The sequence below is a fragment of the Macrotis lagotis genome, chromosome 1 (genome assembly GCF_037893015.1).
Source record: "Macrotis lagotis isolate mMagLag1 chromosome 1, bilby.v1.9.chrom.fasta, whole genome shotgun sequence".
NCBI classification, from domain to species: domain Eukaryota; kingdom Metazoa; phylum Chordata; class Mammalia; order Peramelemorphia; family Peramelidae; genus Macrotis; species Macrotis lagotis.
In genome coordinates, this window is record NC_133658.1 from 871541626 (window position 1) to 871565513 (window position 23888).

Here is a 23888-nt window from a genome sequence, read left to right on the forward strand (position 1 = left end):
ACTAGCTGGGTCACCTTGGCAAAGTCCCTTCATCATTTCTAGTCTCAGTTTCTCATCTGTAAAATGAGAACAATAATATTTGTTCTGTACACTTCATAGATTTATTGGAGGACTAAATATGAATTTTATTAAATCTTAAAGTAATCTATAAATGTGAATTTTTTTCCCCTCACACTGTGGTCTTCCTACAACATCCTTGTCAATGGAACAGTCCTTAAATCTCTACTACTTTTTTCTTATATCTGGTCAAACTCACACTGGGAAGGATCCTTTGATGTTTCACAGCTGTCAAAGATGCTTGGTTTTCCAGGGAAGTGAGGCCTACATCGTTGTCTCAAATTAATTGCATTTAGATCCTCCTGAAAGTGATTATCTGCAACCCCATCTATGACTTTCCCTACTTCTCTCCTGTTCCTTGTGATTCAATCGGCTTAGGGATGAAGGCTGTCACAGCTGAGACCCTTACATCCCTGTCTTTCCCTGGGGAATTAGAATATCTTTTCTGCCAATTGAAATCCAGAATCTATTAAAGGCTTTCTCTTTTTTGGCTTCACCAGAGAGACTGCTTTAAGTGCTGGGTGTAAAACATGTTCTTCTGGTTTTGGATTGTGAGGGTCATCCTGCTGTTTCATTTTTCATTTCTCTTAGGCACTTTTACATTCTTGGCTGAAGACTCGGTTTTCATCCTGCAGTCAATTCTTTCCTTATTCCATCTTTTTTGATTATGCACCCATCTCGGTTCATGAACTATAAGAGCAGTCATCCTTTTCTCCCAACGACTGAATTTTTAGTAGTGGAGATTGCACACCTGCTCCTCTGTTTTCAGTTCTCTTCCCCACCCCCACCACGCTTCTGTTCTGTTTTAAAGACTATGTCTATTTTTTTATATTCTTCTTTCTCTTGGTTTTCCCTCCCTTAGTTCTAATTCCTCTTTCACAACAGGACTAAGATAGAAATACAGCTGATATCAGATTGCTCGCTGCCATAGGAAGGGAGGTTGGTTGAAAAATGTGCAACTCAAAAGCTTGAAAACTATCTTTGGATATAATCGGGAAAATGTTTTAAAACATGTATGGATGTGGCTAGGCTCTGGAGAGCCAGGGATGGAGAGAAGATGGGGGGGGGGGGGGAGAAGAAGGAAAGACTCCGAATGTCAGAGCAAGGAGGACGCGAGCTCTCATTTTGCAGATGAGAAAACTAAGCTCCAGAGAGGGGATTGGGATTTGTCCAAAGCCAAACAGCTGGTTAGTGGTCGGGGGACATTATTTATTCACCAAATTCAGGCTTCCTGCTAGCTGAACTGGGATTGCTGTGGAACCCTGGAGAACTCCTGCCTGTATCTTTCCAGCTGTCTCTTACCTACAGAGATCTCAAAATATTACTGTTCCTAGCAAGAAGTGGGCTTGCCGGGCTGAGTCTAAGGGGGCAAACTTAAGTTGCTAGCGTAGTGCCAAGGGGGCACGTTTTAGATGTGGAGTTCTAGAAACCGTTGCAGGATCATAGCCACAGCCCCTCGCTCACCTTACCAAGGTGAGGTAGTAACCCTCCGAGCTCCCACTCCCCCCGCCCCACCCAGCTCCCCGGTTAAGGGTTGGGGCGAGGAGGGGTGGGTGGGGAGACAAGGTTCAAATCGCTCTACCGACTCCGCCGGCCCAGGCTTCAGAGGGAATGAAGGGTCTCCAAGCCCGCCCGCCCCAAGCCTCCCATTCCACAGAAGCTCCAGCCACTCTCCTGTAGAGAAGGGGAAGATTCGAACCCACGCCACATCTAAGGTGCTCGGCCCAAGATCCCTTCTCCTGTTGCACCCGTGCCTTCGGGCCGGCCGAGGTAAAGGAAGGCAGAAGCCCCGGGCCCGGAGGAGAGCGGCTGGGCTGCGGGGCAGAGGGGGCTGGAGCTGCGGGCAGCGGCGCGCTGGGCCAGGCGAGTGGAGGGGAGCCTTCCGGGGGAGTGGGGGGCGGGCGGGGGGCCCGGGGGGAGGAGCTGGGAGGGGCGGCCGGGGCGGGGGCGTCGCGCCCCGCCGGGAGGTGCGCACCCGGGACGCGGCCGAGGGCAGGTAGAGCCGGGAGCTGCGCGGCGCTGGCCCCGGGCTGGAGACGCGGCCGCCGCCGCCGGAGTGAGTGGCGCCGGGGGCCTGGCAGCCGGGGGGCGGGGGGCGGGCTCCCCAGTCCGGACTTGGCCCATCACCCTGGGGCGCTCAGAGCTCCAGAGGACTGGGGGGAGGGGAGCCTCAGTTTCCTCATTTGTGAAAGGGGAATGAAGAGCAGATGCTCTTCAAGGCTCTTTCTTGCAGTCCCTGAGGGGTCCGCCGCCCCTCGGGGCAGGGTCGGAAGCCGAGGGCTCCGGCCCAAGGCCACCGGCATCTCTGGGGCGATCGCGGGGGTACCCCGGTCCGGGGAGTCGAACAGGAGGAACTCTTCCTCCCGCCCGCCCTCCCCGCGGCCATTCGCACCCGAAAGTCGGTGGGATAGCCTAAGGAAGCCTGGGGGCGGGGGGGAGGAGGAACCCCCAGGCGAGCCTAGCCCTGAGGCCCTCCCCAGCTCCGCTCGCTCCCCTTTGCTGAGATCCGGGAGCCGGGGAAGCGCGCCGTGCGGGGGCAGTCCGGGGCCGGGCCCCGGCCAGATGGAGGGGACTGGGGGGGACCGGAGAGAACAGCTGCTGCGCTTTGGGCTCTTCCAGGTGTTCTCAGGCTTCCCAGCCTACTCTCGGGCTGTCGCTGGGACGAGGAAAGAGGGAGGGCAGGGGGCGGGTGGGGGTGGCAAAGGGACTGCCCGTCTCGGGGGAAGAGCGTTTGGGCCCCTGGGCCCTGGGAGGGCCAAATGGATCATAACTGGGGCTTGCTACTTGAGGCTTTCCTCCCAAGCCATCTGCAAGTTGGGTAGTCGCAGGCATGCCGATTCTAGAAAAAAAGGAAACTGAGGTTGGGTGAGGGGAAGCGATCTGTCCATAGTCACATCACCACAGGCATCCCCACCCGCATTTCCTGCCTCCAAATCCAGCAGAATCCAAAGAGGGGAGCCGCCAAGCAGGTGGAAGTCAGTGGTGATGGTGCCTGGCGGGGGCTTCCTTTCTTTAGTCACCCCTCACTTCGGGCGCACCGCATCCGGACAGATTAAGCTCCCATTGGAAATCAGCCCCAGCAGCCCCGCATCCTCCAATCTGCGAGCTGCTCAGCCTGACTTTTGGGGTGAGGGAAGAGTGAGACTGGGTTACCAGTGAGTGCTGCTGGTTGCCTTGGAGGATTTGCAAAGGAAAAGAATGTCTGAGAGCAGAGCAGCTAGCAGCAAGGAACCAATTTGTCAGCCTCCTGTGTGCCAGCAAGCTACAAGAGAGGTGGGATCTCTTTCCCTGATGCTCGGGGTGGTGTCAGCAGCTGGGTCGGGGTGCCACATTTCTCTTGTTTCTCTGCTTCTTCACTCATCTCACGTCTCTCACCTCCAATCTGTGTCTCTTTGTCTCCCCATCTTAACTCTTTCTCCCTCCTTTCATTCATCTTTCCTCTGCCTTTCTCCCCGCACTCTCCCACCTCCTCTTGACACTCTCTCTCTCTGTCTCTGTCTGTCTGTCTCTCTCTCTCTCTCTTGTCTGTCTGTCTGTCTGTCTGTCTGTCTGTCTGTCTGTCTCTCTCTCTCTCTCTCTCTCTCTCTCCTATCCAGACTTTCTGTTTTCATCTTTCTCTTCCCAATCAGGACTATCTGCCTTAATCTTTCACTCTTCCATCTCATTCTCTTTCTGTCTGCCAATCTTTGGCTATAAAAATAATTTACTTGTTTGTTATGAATCTACTGGAAGGTTTTTTCCTCTTTATCTCTCCCTGATTTTGCCCCAAGGTGTCTTCTAAGGGCCCATGATTTCTCTCCTTGGAGAGGGAAGTCAGAATCTCCCATTAAGTGACTTTTGCGATTCAATTTAGGAAACTGGGATACATCCTCTAGGGAGTAGACTATTGTTCTTGAGGACAGGGACTGTCTTATTTTAGTTTGTGTTGCCTCAATATCTAAAAGAGCACTTGAAAAAAATTGCACCGATTAGAAATATGCTTGTAGATTGTCGCTTGTTACCCCTCGACAGTTGAGCTTCGGGTTTGCCACTCAAGACTGCCAAATTCTTTGCTTCATCCCCAACTGGGTTAGGACCCCAACCCTGCCATCCTGCTGGCCCTCTTTGAGGCACATCTCTGAGCCAGGGAACAAGAAACTGGGAAGGGCCATAGAATATAGAATATTTAAACTGTACAAAATGCGGGTGGACTTGGACAAGCATTTCATCTCTCTGAGCCTCAGCTTCCCCATGAATAAAATAAGAAACCTAGTTCATCAATAAATGTTCCTACAGCTCTAAATCTATGATTCTGGGATCTTGGTCCCAGAATTTCAGTTGGGAGGGGCCCTAGAGCACAGACTATCAGAGCTGGGAGGGCCCTTTGGGCTAAGAATGTCAGAGCTGGGAGGGATCTTAGAACCCAGACTGTCTCGGCTAGGATTCAAAACTCTTCCTTATGATGGCAGTCTAATATCTTGGAGATTTCCTCAGGGTGTGAGGGAGTGGGTCTGTTCATCATAAACTCCTTCCTGCAGGAGGCTGGAAGCACATACATTTCCTTTCTTGGGTAAAGGTAAGAATTTCCCAGAATTGTAAAACTGTGGAATTGGTTTCTTGGAGGGGGGGTGAAACAGAGGAGTGTTCCATGGGAAATAAGGAAATCTTTGTAAAGATGGACTTCTACACTGAGATTATGAAGGGATAAAAGTGGCTTTTTGTGGTGAGGCCTGGGATCTGAGGCTAGTGGACTGCATGATTTCAGGTGTTCTGAACTGCAATACATTAAGGCAATCAAGAGTCTACCCTAGGTTCAAAATGGGGAGGCAGGATAATGCCAGGACTCTCAAGGTCTGACTTGCCCAAATCTGAAATAGAATAGTGAACAGGATCTGGCCTCTGTACTTCTAGGCTAGTCATGATAGGGCAAATGAGTCACTAAGATTTGGGGAAGACATCATTTGTTTCTAAATTCTGCCAGGGATGGGAATTTGGGTGAGAGGGAGGTCAGCAAGACAGTTGTAGTACCAAGAGCCCTGTATTGGAAATCAAAAGTGCTTGTTTTTCAGTCTTGTCCAATTCTTCATGACCCCATTGGAATTTTTGTGGCAAAGATACTGGAGTAGTGTACCATTTCCTTCTCTAGCCCATTTTACCAATGAGGAAACTGAGCTAAGCAGGATGAAGTGACTTGCTTAGTCATTTTTTACTAAGTGTTAAGTGACTTGCCCAGGATCACACACTAGTAAATGTCTGAGACTGGATTTGAACTTAGAGAAGATGAATCATTGGGATTGATAGAGCTTGGTACTCTATGCATTATGGTGCCTTCTAACTGCCCTTGGAAGCCAAGGACCAAATCCTGCCTGGGTCTCAAAAGTTTTTATCTGTTTGATTTTGTTGGAGATGCTGTAGTGTTTGGAAATGAGAAGGAGCCATGGATCTGGAGTCAGAAGATGACCTTGAAAGTAAAATGTGCTGAAAGATGTGGGTTTGAAAGTTGGCCTCTATCCCCTGTAGCAAGATAAGCTCCAGTGGGTACATAACTTAGAAATAAAGAGTGACGTCTTTTTTTGCAAGGCAGTGGGGTTAAGTGACTTACCCAAGGTCACACAGCTAGGTAATTATTAAGTGGCTGAGACAGGATTTGAACTCAGGTTCTCTTGAATCCAGGGCCTCTGCTCTATCCACTGTATCACCTAACTGTCCCGAGAATGACATCTTAAGCAAATGAGAGAAGCAAGGATGGCAGATCTATGAGAAAGGGTTCATGACCAAACAGAATCACAGAAGTTAAAAGAGATTATTTTATTATATAAAATGACAATCATTTTGCACAAACAAAACCATGCAGCTAAAATTAGAAGGTTAACTGTGGGGTGGGGGGAAATCCTTGCAAGACTAAGCCATTTTCCAATCGATCAAACAGTCAAGGGCTATAATAGGCAATTTTCAGAGGAAGAAATTTGTCATATGAAAAAAATGCCCAAATCATGAACAACTAGAGAAATGCAAATTAAAACAATCATGAAGTTCTACCTACAACCCTTCTGATTGGAAAAACCCCCCCCCCCCCAAAAAAAGAAAAAAAGGAAAATGACATGCTGAATGACCTATGGAAAAACAGGCATATGAACTGTGACTTGGTCCTGCCATTCTGAAAAGCAACTCTACTCTCCCAACCATTAATTCTACATTGGCTTTGATGAAGCAATACCCAATACCTTGTGCCTATTATACTCAAAGAGGTCAAACAGAGAGGAAATGGATTTATATATACAAAAATATTCCTAGCTGCTCAGTAAATCTGCTTCTGGCTCTTCTCTGGGCTATAGTCAATCCTCCCAGTAGAGGTTGGGATGGGGAATTGTCTAATTTCCCTAGGCTGATAACTTCAGACCCTTGAGCATGGGGTGAAATGTGAAAAATTAACCCCAATGCTCTATTTCCAAAATTCTGGGATTCTGGAGCTTTCTTCATGGGCTGTACTGGGCTGACTTATTCTCTCTTCTTCTTCAGGACCAAGCCAACTCATCCCAAGCTGGGCCCTTACCTGATGACACAGGCAAGACAGGAAAAGGGTGTGTCGGTGCTGCACCTACTTCCTCCCCAGGGATTGACTGAGTTCGTGTCAGCTCTCTCCTGGGTAGGAACTGTACCACTTTCCAGTCAGCACTTCCCTCCTTAGAAAGAATCTCAAAGGGGCAGCTAGGTATCAGCGCAATGGATAGAACACCGGCCCCGGAGTCAGGAGTACCTGAGTTCAAATCCAACCTCAGACACTTAATAATTGCCTAGCTGTGTGACCTTCGGCAAGTCACTTAGCCCTATTACCTTGCAAAACAAAACAAAAAAAATCTCAGAGCACACATACCCTGAGCCATTTCAACCTATTTCTATCTAAAGCAGAAACCAATCAATCAATAGCAAACATTTATTAAGCCATTACCATGTCCCAGAGATTTTGTTTAGGTCTGAGACTACAAAGCAAGACTCTTCTCATCCCTGTCCACAAAGAACTTTACATTCTTTAATAAATTGTTTTTTCCAGTTAACAAACATTTTTTCCCCTTTTTTGAGGTGGAAGACCAAACCTTTGTGACAAATATGCTTAGTCAATCAAATTCCCCCATGGACCATGACCAGAAAAATTTGTGTTGGTTGTTACATTGTTCAAAGTTCTTAAGTCTTTCAAAGTTGTTTTTTGTTTTTTTAAACAATGTTGCTGTTACATATAAATTGTTCTCCTGGTTCTGCCCTCTTCTCTCTTTATCAGTTAATACAAGTCTTCCCTGGTTTCTTTGAGACCAAAGGTTACCGTCAACTTCATTCAGGAGACAATGTGAAAAGTGAGATCATGGAATCATAAAACTGAATCCAACCCCCTTAGTTTTACAGATGAAGAAACTGAGGCATGGAGATCTTAAATGATACATCTAGAGTAGCTGGGAGTTATTCTTGGTGGGGAAGACTTTATCAGCTTGTGGGTCTGGGCAAAGCCACTGTTGGTGGCACATGAGCTGAGCTATGAAGAAATCAATAGATTATAAGAGAAAGAGGTGAAGAGGGAGGGAATTTCAGACATGGGGGGGGCACATCCTTGGGGAAAGCTCCAAGATGGACTTAAGCCAGGATGTTGCTATGTGAACAAAGAGAAAGGATTGTCTAAGAGATGCTGTGAAGGGAGAAACGATATTTGGCCATTGATTGGTTATGTGGAATAGGGGATGGTGAGGAAGTGAGGAAGAGTCTCATGTTTTGGTAGAAACACTACTGGATTTGGAGTACAAAGGCATAGACTGACTTCCTGTCTTTTAGTCTATCCCTGCTATCCTTGCCTTCATAAATAATACTTTGAATTCACCTCTCACACTTCTCCTTGTTTTGGGAACAAGGGATTCCCCTTGGTTTGCTAAATAAAGACTAGGATCCTTTTTTTTTAAGGTGTTTTTTTTTTTGCAAGGCAAATGGGGTTAAGTGACTTGCCCAAGGCTACACAGCTAGGTTATGAAGTGTCTGAGACTGGATTTGAACCCAGGTACTCCTGACTCCAGGGCCAGTGCTTTATCCACTACGCCACCTAGCCACCCAAGACTAGGATCCTTAAGGTCCTCCACCGTTTAGCACCAAGTCAGGTCATGGCAGCAAGCATTTATTAAGCATCTACTCTATGCCAGTAAGTATTTATTAAACACCTACTGTTTGCCAGACACTGCCAAGTGTGGGAAATACAAAGTGAGGCAAAAAGTAATCCTTGTTCTCAAAGTGCTGATAGTTTAATAAGGGAGACAACATAAACAAATAATATATTTTGCACAACTATGTACAAAGATTCCTATAGGATAAATTGAAGAAAATAAAAAAGGCAAAAAGTATGCTTTATACTCTTATCATTGGGAAGATTTAACTTAAATCTCACCTCTAGCATTAGCCAGAGGCATTTAAGTGGCAGCATAGTGCATATAGTGTCCAATTTGGAGTCAGGAAGACTCATTTTTATGAGTTCAAATCCAGAATTCAGCCTCAGACACTCATTAACTATGTGATCCTGGGTAAGTCACTTTACCTTATCTGCCTTGGATTCCTCATCTGTAAAATAGGTTGAAGAAGGAAATAACAAACCACTCTAGGATGTTTGCCGGGAAAACCCCAAACAGCCCCATGAAAAGTCAGACATGATGGAAACCAACTGAACAATAATAATGTTAGCTATGTAACCTGACTGAATCCCTTACTAGTTCTATGCCTCAGTATTCCCATCTGTAAAATAGGGATCTTAAAGCCTCTTATTCCTTTTCCAGGTGGTTATGAAGCTCAAATGAAATATCTAAAGCTCTTTGCATCTATTAAAGTGCTACATAGATATTGGTTACTATTATTCCCACTCTCCACCTTCTAATAATACTGGCCCGTCTCTTTTCCCTTATTCTTGTTCAGATGTTCCTATGTGACCCAGATTCCTACCTGAATAGGATCTTCTCTTTCTTTGATTGTCAATATTCTTTCAAGGTTGAATTCAGGTGCTTTTCTCCAACCCCCACTAGTTGAAAGTAATCTTTCTGTCTTCTTCCTCTCCCTGCATTTCTTCCTGGGTCTCCTCATTCTGGTCTCACATTCTGTCTTGTGGTGGAAAACCTGAATCCAAATTCTGTCTCTGATACTTATTTTATATGTGTCCTTGGTAGCAAATTACTTAAACTAACTCAGTCTCGTTTTCCTCCTCTGTAAAATGAGGGTTTTGGTCTCCTCTGACTTTAGAGCTATCATCTGTTTTTATTCCTATGCCTCCCTATTAGAATGCAAAGCTCCAGTAGGCAAATACTACATTTTATTTTCATCCCATTATTTCATCTTATATCTCTGAAACATAGCACAGGAGGGTTGTATACAGTAGGCACTAAATAAATGTCAAATTGAATTTGAGTTCCTGATATATTTATTGACTGTGAGAAAAATTTTTTAACCCTTTCTTGGATCTCAATTTACTTATTTGTAAAATGGAGCTAGTCCTGCCTCTCCTTGCCTGATAGATCTGTGGTATTTGTACTTTATTTCTTATAGAAATAGGAACTGGGACTACTCAGTTGTGTTTCTTTCTGGGCCAGGTAAAGTCTAAAAATTTAACACATATACCCCTTGGCCTTTTCAGCTTCCTTCCCTCTGGAGCCACCAGAGCTAAGTGTTCCTAGGGGTCATGCAAAAGGTGGGGGCTGCTGGCCGGAGGGCCTCTGACACAGCCCTCATTCCACACAGGTCAAGAGGCATTACCAAGTTTGCCCAGGTAGGTAGAGTCTCTCAGAGGATGAGGGAGAAGGGAGGGGTCACCTGGTGGCCAGGTAGTCCCTAACTAGCCTGACCTGGTCAATGGGGTCTCTTGGCCTGAGGGCTTTGGGAAGGGGTGGATGTGGAGGTGGCAGAAGGCAGCCCTCGAAGCATTTCTTGGCCTATTCTAATTAAGAATTATTACGCACATGCACACACACACACACAAAACCCCTGTGACCCCCTCCCCCCAGACAAATGGAATTACTTCATTTTACAGACAGTTTGGGAAATGGGTTGCCTGACCCTGAGATTGATAGGATTCCCCAAGAATCCTCCCTAGCCTCTCTCTGTTCACACTGCTGGCCCCTCCCCAATGAGGTTATTAAATGAGAATGAACTGGTGAAGCAAGGGCCACCCTCAGGTCATCATTGGTGGGAACCTGATGCCAGGACTGCCTCCCGCTGCAGGCTGGGGTCTTGTTAAGGATGCTAAGACCTCTGTGGCTTGAAAAAAAGATGGGATTGAAGGTCACTGGTTATTACACTGATCTTGGAGTTGCGGAAGACAACGAAGAGAAATCCTATAGAAAAAACAGGCCCAGGCTTCTCTAACCTGTCCTCCACTCAGTATATAAACACAGACCTCTTCCCCTTGTTTAGGGACTTGAATATCAATCCTGCCACTTGCTTTCTAGAAAAAGGATGAGTCTTTTCCCCACTCTGGGTCCTACTTTCCTTATCTGTGAAATTAGGGAGTTGTAGCAGACAACCTCAGAGAAAGGGCTTAATCCTCACATTCTTTGGTCAATCCTGGCCCCTACTCCTTGAATCTCCAGTGGACAGAGCCAGGGGTACTTCTGTGAGTGGAGGAGGAGCATCTCTCAGGAGCAGTGTTCTGCAGGGCTGAGGCTAAAGCAATGCCTCTTGGGGGTTCTGGCCGTATTGGTTTCCCAGGATCTTAGTGTGGGGGAGTAGGAGGAGGGAGTTAAAGGATGGCAAGATAGGTCAGACCTTTCCTCTGATGTGCTTTTTCTCTGTCTCCATCACAGTATGTGGGCTCTTTTACTGTTGATGACCTGGGGCTTCAGGAGAAAGTGTGGATGGTCCAGCAGCAGCTGTGGGCTTTGAAGGTAGGTGAAAAAGTGAATGGGGGGGTAGGATGGGGGGGATAATGCTGCTAGGTTCTGTTTTGCAAACATTATCTTTCTGATCTTTACAGCAGCCTTGCCGAGGGAGGTGCTGTTGTGATTCCCATTTTACAGTTGAGGAAACACAAAGGTTAAGTGACCTGTCCACAGTCACAAAGCTAGTACCTGTCTGAGGTCTGATTTGAGCCCAGATCCCTCCTGATGTCCAGAACTCTACCTATTTTGCCACCACCTGACTCTGATTAGGAGAATGGAGGAGAGGAGAATCCAAGGAGGGGAAAAAAATTAGTGTCACATCCCAGCACCTAAAAAAAAAATTCATCTAGTCCACAACCCCTTTATTTTTACAGATGAGGGGAAGTGGAATCTTCAGCAAATTCAGGGTCACAATCTGAACTCAGGTCTTGACTGTCGCTCTGGGGCTCTGTCTACTTCACCACATGACCTTCCTCATCCTCTTGCTGGTCCCTCATGTTTGTGAGATACAAACGGTATCCCTCAAACTGAGTCTCCCAAACAATGTAAAGAGTGACAAAGTGCCTTCTGTGGGAGGTGTGGGGAGGGAAGTAAGATTGGGGGGAAATCGTAAAACTCAAAATAAATAAAATCTTTAACAAAATTTCAAAAAGAAAATAAGAAAACTATTGAATTAGTAAAATCAAGAACTAATTAAAAAAATAAAAGATAAATCTTTAAAACAACAGCAACAAAATAAACTGAGTCTCCCGTGGTGAGGACCATTTGCAGGCTCACCCTTGCCTGCACAGTGAGCCAGCAGTTCTCTCTCACTGCATGGAGCTCCAAGCATGGCACCATTATTTTGGGACTCTGCAAGACTCAGTGTCAGAATGGAAAGTATGTGTTCTTTCCTCAGAATGCGTGTGGTTCCAAGCCATCCTTCTCTTTTCTCCTTTGCCAGGACTGCCCCAGGCGCAGAGCTGTGATCCTAAAATTCAGTCTCCAGGGCCTCAAGATCTACAGTGCGGAGGGGGAGGTAGGTGCTCAACCCTAGGTGTGGGCCATGTCTTCCAAGTCATCCCTTCTCGCCATCAGTGACTCACCAACAATCTAGCTTCCTACTGTCTGGCCCCACACCCTCCCTGCCTATCACTTTGGCCCTCTCCAGCTCTTTCCACCTCATATTTTCCCCTTGAGGTGGTTTTTTTTTTTCCTTCTCCCTCTCCTCCTTACCCTTCCCCCCCCCATCAGTTCCTTCTCTATCTATCACATTTTCTATTGCTTCTATTTTCTCTCTTACTGCTCACTCCTCGTCTCTCTCCCCTTAAAAACAATATTTTTTCCCCCAACCTTCTTCTCTGTCAAGGTGATTCTGGGAGTCAGAGAACTTGAACTCCTACTTTGGCCCTGAGCAAAAGGGGCTTTCGAGCCTCCTGGTCTTGGCTTGAGGCCCTGGGTCAGGCCCAGTCTAGTGACTCCCCAAGGCAGCTGGAGTCCCCTGGCCTGCCTCCCATGACCGCACCCTGCTTCTCTTCAAGCCAGCCCAAACCGATATAGTCTGATTCCTCAGGAATATTGGAGAAGGGTTTGGGGGTGGCAGAAGAATTGGGCCTTGGGCTTCCTCACTGAGCTGTCTCTGTTGGGGCAAGGATAGCTGTGAAAGCCCGCCAGGATTGGGAGCTCCTGATGGTGGCAGTGGAGAAGGATAAGGCTGAGAGGCGCGAGTCTCAAGAACTGATGGAACTGAGTATTTGGAAGGAACGGGCTAAAAGTTCCAGACATGGGGCGGCTAGGTGGTGCAGCAGATAGGGTACCAGTCCTGGAGTCAGGAGTACCTGAGTTCAAATCCAACCTCAGACACTTAATAATTACCTAGCTGTGTGGCCTTGGGCAAGCCACTTAACTCCATTTGCTTTGCAAAAAAACAAAAAAACCAACAAAAAAAACCCCCTAAAAGTTCCAGACATGAACAAAGGGTAGTTCCCAGGCCCAGACCCTGTTAACTCTGGAACGTGCAAGTCTACAAATGTTGTTTCCCATCAATGGGAAGCTGAGAGGCATCATGGAAGGAAGGAATTAAGCACCTGCTGTATACCTAACCCTATCTTCATCCCTTTACAGCTATCTATTTGGATCCTTACAAATGGGTGTGTCTATTATGTCTGTTATGACCCCCATTTTACAGATGAGGAAACTGAGGCAGACAGGCTAAGTGACTTGCCAAGGGTCACATAGCTTGGAAGAGTCTGAGGTTGGATTGGAATTCCAAGCCAGGGCTCTGTGGACTGTACCTCTGGCTAGCTGTGTGACCCCCTCTTCAAGTTTCTTCCATGTGCTGGGCTGGGCCATACAGAGAGGGCCTGCCTTCAAGGAGCTTACATCACAGCTCTTGTTTGGCTCCCATTTTAAAGTTCTACAGCACCTTCCTCAGCACCACCTGGGGTGTAAATAGTAAAAGTCTTAACATCCCCATTTGATGAATATAGAAACTGAGGTGGAGAAAAGTTAATGGCTCTAAAGAAGCCCCAGTCTGAGCCCCTGTCCTTTCTGCTGCCAGCTCTCCCTCACCCCCATGATTGCTCAGAGCAGCTTGGCTGGCAGGGCGTCCCCCAGGGAACCGACAGCTGAGAACTAGCAGCTGCTGACTGAAGATGGCACGTGTCAGCCTCCCACCTGTGTCTCCCCCTTCCCCAGACTCTCCTGATGGCTCATGCCCTGAAGCGGATCCTCTATTCCACCTGGAGCCCAGCTGAATGCCAGTTTGCCTTCATTTCGCGGAACCCCCGGAGCCCCGCCAGCAAGCTCTTCTGCCACTTATTTGTGGGCAGCCAGCCTGGGGAGGTACCGCAGGCCCCAGGGGAATGGGAGGAGCTATATCGGAGACCCCCTGCTGCCTGTCAGTCTTGGGAGGCATAGTTGGGATGGGGGGCATGCTCTCCAAGGCTCAAGGTCAGGCTGCCCTATACAACAACAATCATAGCATCCAGCTGCCAAGATGAACCCTGGGGTGGGTATCGGCTTCCAGGCCTGATGTCCTGTCCCCATTGCATCTGGTGGCTGCCCTTGGGAAGCTCAAGACCCAAATCTTAGATTTCCTCAAGTGCCAAAATCCAGGGACAGTGGCCAACTTTGTGGTCTCTCAAGGGTACTGTATGCTCAGGGCTAGTGGTGAGCTCAGCATCTCTAGAGTTGGCCAAGGCTAACAGAGAACTTGCAGCCTTTTTATCCCCTTTTTGTATGGGGGGGTCAACATGACTATTAAAGATTAGAGTCAGGACACAGACCCAGAAAGCATCCTCTACCCTCCGGGGGGGGGGGTGCATCATGCAAACAGACAAGTGTGGATGTGATACTGTGAGGGGCACCAAGAAAGGGATCGTGAGCTGAACCCTGAAGGAGACCAGGGATTCCAAGAGGCAAAGGAGAGATGAGAGCTAGGAAGGGGCAGAATACAAAGGGCTGCTCGGAGCTTCCTCCCAGCTCTGACATGGTCTGTTCCAAGAAGTTTCCCAGTTCTGACATTCTGTGTTCTAAGAATCCTCCCCACTCTGACAACCTATATTCTGAGAATCCTCTCGGTTCTGACATTCACTGTTCTAAGAATCTTCTTCCTTATGTTCTAAGAATCCTCCTAGCTCTGACATTCTGTGTTTTGAGAATCTCCCAGCACCAACAGTCTCTGTTCTGTGGTCTCTCCCAGTTCTGACATTTTTGTGTACTAATGTTCCTCTCAGCTCTGACATCCTGTGTTCTAAGGCTTCCCCAGCTCTGACTTTCTATGTTCTGAGGCCTCTTTCAGCTCTGATATCCTGGGTTCTAAGGACCCTCCCGGCTCTCACATTCTGTATTTTAAGGATCCCCTCCCACAGTTCTGACATTCTGGGTTCTAAGGGCTTTTTGAGGCTTGACATGATATTCTAGGATCCTTCCACTTCCAATGTTCTATTCTCCCTTCCAGCTCTGTCAATTTATGATCAGATGGCCCTCTCAGGTGTGATGTTCTATGATTCTCAGCTGGGATTGCATATAGTACATGGGGGGGGGGGGGTGTGTGTGGCAGGAGTGGAGTCAGTATAAGAGATGAATTGGGGATTATAAGAATGATGCATTCCAAAGAAAGATTCCCTAGACATCCCCTTCCCCCACTTCTACTCATGGTCCCTTGGGGCTGGAGGAAGAAAATGTAGATGGAAGGTAGGCATTGATTTGCCTCTACTCCATCTCCATCCCCATCCCCATCTCTATCTCTATCTCTATCTCTGCTTTGCCTCCTCAGGTCCAGATCCTACACCTGCTGCTTTGCCGTTCCTTTCAGCTGTCATACCTCTTGCAGCATCCTGAAGATCAGGTCCAATCTGGAGCAAGGTTACCTGCAGAGGAACCCCCCAAGCCACTACCCAGCCCCAGTGGTCCTGCTGGGGTGGTTAGGGAGCCCTTTGGCCGGGATCAGGTGTCACAAAATGTCCACGCTCTGGTGTCTTTCCGGCGGCTTCCAGCCCCACCTGATGGTCCAGCAAGCAGCACAGTAAGTTGCTTACCTTTAGAGTGAACTGAGGAAAATGGGCAATGATGGGGAGATGGCTCAGAGATTGTAGGGAACTAAGAAAAACCTTGCCAAGCCTATTTCCAGGTCCAGCATTATATTGGACCTTCCCTCCTGGTGCTCTCAGAGTGGGGCTCCCTATCTTAGGGGCTACAGAAGGCTTTTGGAAAGCCTGACAAGTCCTAGAGATGTGCTCTGGTTGCTTTTAAGACTCATCATAGGGGCAGCTAGGTGGAGTAGTGGATAAAGCACCAGCCTTGGAGTCAGGAGGACCTGGGTTCAAATCCGACCTCAGACACTTAATAATGACCTAGCTGTGTGGCCTTGAGCAAGCCACTTAACCCCATTTGCCTTGCAAAAACCTTAAAAAAAAAAGAAGAAAAACACTCATCATAGAAAGAGCTTTGTTTCTAGCTTCCGAGGACCTGGGTTCAAACCTCCCCTTTGTTCCTTTTATTCCCTGAGTTGAAGACATTTCAAATATCTGGTCCTATTTTCTTCTTGATAAAGGGACTTACTTGGGAGTTTAAAATTTCTGATCAATTCCACTTTTTTTCCTCTTAAATAGTATTTTATTTTTTCCAATTGCATGTAAAGATAATTTTTGACATTTTTAAAGTAAAATTTTGTAGGTTAGAGATATTAAAATGTTAAAAGATATTTGCACATGAGACATGTTGTGAAAGTCATCCCACATCTTTATAAATAATTTCAGGAAGGATGGTTGTCTTTGGGGCTTTTTCTGGGGGAGCCTGACCTGAGGCTGGAGAAGGGATGAGACATAAAAGCTAGAAACAACTTGAGGGTAGTGACTAACACTGTGGAAGACCAACAAATAAGTGCCTGTTTAGGGGTTTGTCTAGTTAAGGTGGGAGATAAGGAAGCAAAGACCAGGTTTGTGGGCCTTCTCTGTCACTTTCTTTCTTTCCCTGAAGGGGACTTTATAGTTTGGGATAGGATGGGAGTTTATAGGGGAAGGGGCAGGGTTGACCCATGGGAATAGAGTTTCCTTCGTTTGGGGTAGGATATACTAAAGTGGATCAGGGGATTTGGAATCTCATCTCTGTCGCTTGCTACTGTGTGACATTGTGCTACTTATGATTTCTTCTCAACCTCAGTTTCTTTATCTGAAAATTGATGGAATTGAACCTCAAAGATCCTTTCTAATTCTAAACTTTGGAGTGTGGTAAAAAGAATACTGATTTTTACATATAATTGGGAAATAAATACTATTTATATTAAAAAGAAAGAAGGAAAGGAAGGAAGGAAGGAAGGGGGAAAGAAGGAAGAAAGGTGAGAAAGGGGGAAAGTAAAGGGGAAAGGAGAGAAAGAAAGTGAAAAGGAGAAAAAGAGGAGGAAAAAGGAGAGAAAGAAGAAAGGAAAGGGAAAAAAAGGAAAGGGAGAAAGAAAACTAGATTAACAATGAGAAAGCCTAGGTTTAAATCCAGCTCTCCAGTCTACAACTTTTTGTGACTCATTTCTCTCAGCTGACCATAATAGATTGAGACTCAACTGCTTCTTAGGCCCCTTGTTCTCTTTAGGTGCTGGGTCTCTTCTAATAGAACCAGCCATGGAGCACATGGTGGGATTGGTCTGTGCCTTGACCCTTCCTAAAGGACATGCATGACCTGTGACTTCTGGTCTAGAGGGTCATGGACTGATTGCTGAAAGGGACCTGGATCCCTGTAAGCTGACCATTAACTTAGAAAACCACAAATTCACATTATCTATGTTGTGTTGTTTCTTTATTTTGTTAGATATTACCCAGAGACATTTTAATCTGATGTGTAAGTCACAGGTCAAGGCTGGGATTTGAAGCCAAGTCTCTGACTCCTCAGCCAGTGTTCTTCTTCCAGGTAGTATGTGGGTTGGTCCCACAGCCTCTCAACAGGAGAATGGGACCAGAGAAATTGTACCAAAGGCAGGAAGCATGCCCACTCTGTGGGGGCTTAGAACCAGCAGGCCATGCCTGCTCCCAGGGATGACTTTAAGAATACAATAATGTTCAATCTGGGTTATGTCTCTGTGTCTCTCTGCCTGCCCCTGGGCTCACTCTGGTACCTGTCCATAGAAAGAAATGTCTGACATAGAAAGTCGAGGTGCTGCTCGTCACTCCCGTCTGGGGAACCCTTACTGCTCCCCGACCCTTGTGCGAAAGAAGGCGATTCGAAGCAAGGTGATCCGCTCAGGGGCCTATCGCTGCTGTACCTATGAGACGCAGCTGCAGCAGTCTGCCCGGGAGGCCTGTGAGTATGTGTGCATGTGCAGGCATGAGAGAGAGAGAGAGAGAGAGAGAGAGTGTGTGTGTGTACTTGGAGGTGGGGAATGTGCATGTCTGAGAGAGGCAGGGGAGGCTATGGGTGGGAGCCTATGGAAACCACAGGAAAAAGGGCAAGGGGGAAGGCAAGAGGTTCTGGTTCTAGGGAAGGAAAGTCACTGCCTGTTCATGGGGTTGGGTTTCAAGAAGGCTTTTGCTTTTCCAATCATATTCCTATAAATGTAGAATCCTAGAATCACATGATTTCAAACTTCGAAGAGACTGAAGAGACCATCAGAATCAACCCATTCCACATTTTCCCTGGGTTGTAGGAGGGTTCTTAGCTCCATTTCACAGAACAGAAAATCAAGGCTAAAGTATAAAGTGCTCCCAAGTGACAGTAACTTACCCAAGTGTCAGAGAAAGGATTTAAGATCAAATCATTTAACTCAAGATCTAGTGTCCTTTCCATACCCTCATAGAGTTTGATTAATGAACAGAGCCGGCAGGGGTAGGGGGAACCTTAGAACACAGAATGTCAGAGCTGGGAGGGCCCTTAGGACACAGAAGGTCAGAGCCGGGAAGACCCTTAGAACATGGGATGTCAGAGCTTGAAGGTTCCTTAGAATGCACAGGATGTCAGAGCTGGGAGGACCTTCAGAACCTAGAATGTCAGAGCCAAGTCCAGACTGGGGCACAGTGGTGAACACTGGGCAGAGTCCAGGGCCTCTGTCCATATAACCATGCTTGCTACATATCACCACTTTTCACCTCATCTGTAAAATGGGTTCCCGAGGCTGTTCAGGGACTCCAGAGAGAGGGGGTGTGGAACGCTTGATAAAGCGTTGTGACCCTGTCAGCTCTTGTTAACATGTGTGTCACTGATACCACAGTTCCCACTGCCTGGGAGAGCTGGGCCCAGGGGACCTGTCTGGTGGAGAGCGAGGGGAGTCTGACGGAGAATATCTGGGCCTTCGCTGGTCTCTCCAGGTGAGTTCCTCTCCACTCCCACACCCCCATCAGCATCTTCTAGTTGGAAAGACTTTATTCATCTCTTATACTTTTGTGATACAATTTATAACAGAGGATTTAGTGTAGTCAGCTTCTAGCTAGGGACAGATTCTTCCCAGAGGTGGACCCAGACTCTGGTTAGGGGTTTGGGGATAGACCAGGCCAGACCTGGTGGCATCCTTCCCATTTCTGAGAAATGCCGTTGCTGTGGTCTTTGCCCATGGACTCATAGAAAATTGCTACCCTGAATCCTGTTAACTCACCAAATATCCTTTCTGTCCCAGGGCCCGGGCACTCTCCCTGCTCCGAAGAGATGTCCTAGGGGCCTTTCTGCTCTGGCCTGAACCTGGACCCAGTGGTCAGTGGTGCCTATCAGTGAAGACACAGTGTGGAGTGGTCCCTCATCAGGTCTTCAGGACCCACTTGGGCAAGTTCAGTGTGGAGGTAAGTGCTTGGCATCTGATGCCCTGCTCATCTCTCCCTCCACCCCTAAAACCTTTCCTCTCTTCATGTCCTTGGAACTTCAAGATGCCTGAAAATCTTGAGTTGTGTGACTCAAGACACCTGTGGTGGGATAGCGTATGTATTAGGAGACTTTTGTAGTTTCAAGAAAGAAGGAAGAGAGGAAGAAAAGAAGTAAAGAGGGGAAAGAGGGAGGGAGGAAGGGGGGGGAAGGAAACATAAAGGGAAGGAAAGGAGAGAGGGATAGAGAAAATAGGAAAAAAGGAAGGAGGAAGGAAATGGAGAAGGAAGGATGGGATGTTAGAAAGAAAGGATGGAGGGAGGAAGAGAGGAAGAAAGGAGGAAGGAAATAAAGAAGGGGGAAAGTATGAAGGAAAGAAGGGGAAGAGGAAAGAAAGTAGAAGAAGACGAGGAAGACAGGAAAAAAGAGGGAAGGGAGGAATGAAAGCATGAGGGTAGGAGCAGAGGGGGAGGGAGAGAGGAGGAAAGGAAGGAAGGAAAGGAGGGAAGAAATATGGAAGGAGAAAAGGAGAGGGAGAGAATGAATGAAAGAAGGAAAGACTGACTTCCTAGGTGCCAATCAGTATGCTAAGTACTGGCAATACAAGCCCAGAAGTGTGAGGGTCCTTGCCTCAAGGGGCTTCCATGTTAGTGGAGGGTGAATGGAGCCTTCTGGGAAGTAGAGCAACCCCTTCCACTCAGAGGAAAGGCCTTTATGAGATTTGGCTTTGAACTCTCTCCCAGTGATCTGGCCTTCATTTGCAACAGGATGATGATAATAACTACATTAGGACTGACCTAGATTGACATTTCAGGGCCCTTGTGAAGAAAGTCAGTCAACAAACAATTATTAAATCAAGGACATCCCTCCCTCTAGCCCTATAAGATCCTTGAAATCATTTAGTCTGGTGCTGCCATGGCAACTACAGCCAGGACTCAAAACACAATAAATCTAGGAATTTTATAGGGGTGTATAATTAAATGTTTGACCAAATATAGCAGGTGGATGATGTTATAAAAATCCACATGACCCTTGGCAGAAAAAAGATTCCCCGCCTTTGTATTAAATGATCATTCTGTTCAGCATACTGGGCTAAACTCTGAAGTTATGAAAGAAAGGCAAAAACACAGCCCCTGCCCTCAATGCTTGTGGCTAATGGGGTGCCCAGAGGTCTGGACTTGGTATCAGAGAGACTTGAGTTTAAATCTACTTCCCAGACAGGTGATTGCCCTCAGTATCCTCAAATGTAAAATGAGGATAAGAAATAGCACCCTGTCTCCCAGGTTTACTGGGAAGCTTGGGTTCAAATGAGAAAATATTTGCCTGACCCCTTCTTCTACCCCCCCATTTATAAAATAAATATATAGATGTTTCCTTCCCTAAGGAACTAATACACAAATAGGGAGCTCACATTGTCATGGAGGAGGCAACAACCTAAGAATAACTTATATTTGATTTTAATTTTTTTGGTTTACATTTTTTTGAATGTCATTTCATTCTATTTTTTTTCAATTACATGCAAAGATAGTTTAACACTCAACTTTTTTTAAAAAATAAATTTATGTTTCCAACTACATGCAAAGACAGTTTTAATATTCATTTTTTGGTAAGATTTTGAGTTCTACTTTCCCTTTCCCTATCTGATATAGATTATAGATGGACAATCGTGATTAACATATTTCCATATTAGTCATATTGTGAAAGAGAATCAGAACAAAGGAGGAAAAACCATGAGAAAGGAAAAACAGAAAACAAGTTTTACAAAGTGACCATAGAATGCGTTGATCTGCATTCAGACTGAATAGTTTTTCTCTGGATGTCATTCTCTATCTTTTAGAATTATCTTTGATCATTAAACTGCTGAGAAGAGCTAAGTCTAACATTGTTGATCACCTCACAATGTTCTTGCCTCAGCATCACTTCATACAAGCCTTTCCAGTCTTCTCTGAAATCTTCCTACTCGTGATAGTATTCCATCACATTCATATACCATAAGTTATTCATCCATTACCCAATTGAGGGGCATGCCCCCAATATCCAATTCTTTGCCACTACCAAAAGAGCTGCTATAAATATTTTTGTCCATGTGGATCTTTTATCCTCTTTAATAATGTTTAAATTTAATATTTTAATGACTAACATTTATAAAGAACTCTAAGGTTTGCTAGGTCCTTTATATATGATCTCATTTGATCCTCAAAACAACCCCTGAGACAGTTTTATCCTCATTTTGCAGATGAAGAAACAGGTTGAGAGAAGCTGTGACTTTCCAAGAGTCACATCCCAGACTTCTGAGTCAGCATTTGAACTCAGGCCTCCCTAACTTCAATTCATCATTATAGTCACTGGGCTGTTTCAGTTTATGTAGTTATGCCTTCCACATAAGATTTTCCCCTTCTTGGCATAAGAAATTAAATGGGAATTTTGGGTGAATTTTGTGGAAGCTACAGATAAAATAGAAAAAAGTTTAGAAACTCAGAAATGGATTATATATATATTACTATATAATACATTTCAACATATTATATCTTTTAATACCATAAAAATTCAGACTATACTTCTCTTATATAGAGGGCCAAAAAATTTTATGAGATTTTTCTAGAATGTTTCTGCAGTGTGGACGGTTTATACAAGCTATAGACAAAGTAGATCGAAGAGAATCTCAGCAGAGAAGGCATTAGCAGTAGAGGGAGCAGGAAAGCTCCCCACCCACTCTGAGACCATATGTCAGAGGGAGATTTGAACTGAGTTGACTTTATAATGAGGTGGAGATGGAGACTAAATTCTGGTTTTGTCATCTCCATGCTGGGTAGGCCAAGGCACATACTTAGCTTCTCTGGGGATATTTCCTTTTCTGTAAAATGAAAGGGTAGGATTAGATGCTTCTCTTCCCCCCTCAAAATCAATGCACCTAAGTTTCATGTGTCCGAGACTCAGGCTCTGAGTTGGGGGCTGGGGGGAAGAGACTGGAGCCCTAGGGACTGAGGATGATTGTCTTTTTTCCTGTGACCTCCCTTAGCATCTGCCGACAGAGTTCCCCAGTCTGGAGGCCTTGGTGGAACACCACTCAGGAGCTGAGCGTAGCCTTTTCTGTCCACTGGACATGGGACGCCTGAACCCCTGCTATGAGGCACTGGACTGTGGGCCTGGCCGGCCTACGTGGCCTCGTGGTCACCCCAAGCATGAGCCCCAGCAGCAAGAACTGGGTTAAGGCCACCTTTGAATTCCCTTCTGCCCCAACACTGAAAAGTGTGTGTGTGTGTGTGTGTGTGTGTGTGTGTGTGATTCCTCTCGGGAAATCAGATCATCCTAACTTCAATTCAACATTATAACCACTGGAGCTATCTCAGAGAGGATCTTTTGGGCGAATCAGATCAGGAAAACTGCTGGTGTCTCTTTTCCTCCACACACACACACACACACACACACACACACACACACACCATCTCTTGTCTTCAGAAATGGCCTGGAAGGAAGAGACTCCAACATTTCCTTGACTTGCTATGCTATGGATGAGAAGATAGTTGCTTGACTGGGATGCTGCCTCTACTAGACATCCCCATCAGAGATTTCACCTTCAGTTCCTGGACACATCTCGGTCCTGAGGGAGAGCCTTTTTACCCAGGCTGATTACCCCAGAGTATGCCTCTCCCCTAGATGAACTCACCCCAGGCTTTGTTTCAAGTTTTTTTTTTTTTGTTTTTTGTTTTTATGAACACCTAGTTTGTTTTATTGAGAAGATCCCTTTTGATGGTGGGGGAAGCATCCAAGCAGAGTAACTGAAAAAAAACTTGGTTTGGAACCTCTTCTCTGCCTCTTCTTAGCTCTAGGACCTTCAGCAAAATATTCTTTTCTTTGGCCTTTCTTCTGTAAAGGGAAACAATGTGGTGTAGTGGTAAAATGCTGGGCCTGGAGTCAGGAATACCTGAATTTAAAGCCCTTTCAGCTACTCACTAGATGTGTGACTCTGGCTGAGTTACTTCTGTTTGCCTCAGTCTTCTCATCCATAAAATGATGAACTCAATGACTTGGCTCTAAATGTATGCTCTATGATAGATTGGGCTAATGCCTGAGGATTCTGGGCTCCTTTCTGCTAGTCCCTGTTTCTGGGGTTGGTGGTGCTTCAAGTTAAGTCACTGACCAGGGATTTGATTGATCAGGTCATTGGAAAGGATGTAGTGGGTCAGGGGAAGGGAAAGTGAAAGGGCTGATTTGGTCTTTAGTATGAGAAGGTATAGGGAAGGCTGCTAAAGGAACACTAGATGGTCAACCATCTCTTCCCGGTTCTGTGTTCATAACAATATAGGTACAAACATTCCCAGATGCTGGCCATGGACATCTACCATGTAACACCACATCAAATGGCATGGGATTAGAGTTAGAGAGAGCCTTCCAGACCTTCAGTCCAACCTTCTCATTTCAAGGATAGGGAAGCTCAGAAGAAGCTGGGGGGAGGGGTGATTTACTCACATAGGTAGGAGCCGAACTTTGGCATCAGGTCTGGATAACTTGAAAGAAGTAGGAAGTGACTTCAGCTCATTGGACTAGCTCCTGGGTCTTAAGGTTTAGGGTTGACCAGGTTCTTTAAAAAACAATCCCCCCCACCCTTGAGGATGGGACATAACAGATAGGGAAACTGGGGTCTCATGAAGTGATTTGTTCAGGTTTACTCAGCTAGCAAATGTCAGAAGCCAAATTTGAATGTAT

At 46.2% G+C, this 23888-nt stretch overlaps 1 protein-coding gene across 1 annotated transcript; it reads left to right on the forward strand.

The window, feature by feature from the left end:
- Positions 1-2923: 2923 nt before the first annotated feature.
- SH2D5 (SH2 domain containing 5) lies at positions 2924-23257 on the forward strand. The gene is made up of 10 exons (XM_074218235.1): positions 2924-3330; positions 9686-9817; positions 10851-10931; positions 11869-11943; positions 13602-13748; positions 15184-15432; positions 17522-17696; positions 18601-18697; positions 19003-19162; positions 22201-23257. Exons 2-10 carry the CDS (start codon positions 9731-9733, stop codon positions 22390-22392), a joined length of 1263 nt encoding a protein of 420 aa, XP_074074336.1. The 5' UTR covers positions 2924-3330; positions 9686-9730; the 3' UTR covers positions 22393-23257.
- Positions 23258-23888: the final 631 nt, after the last annotated feature.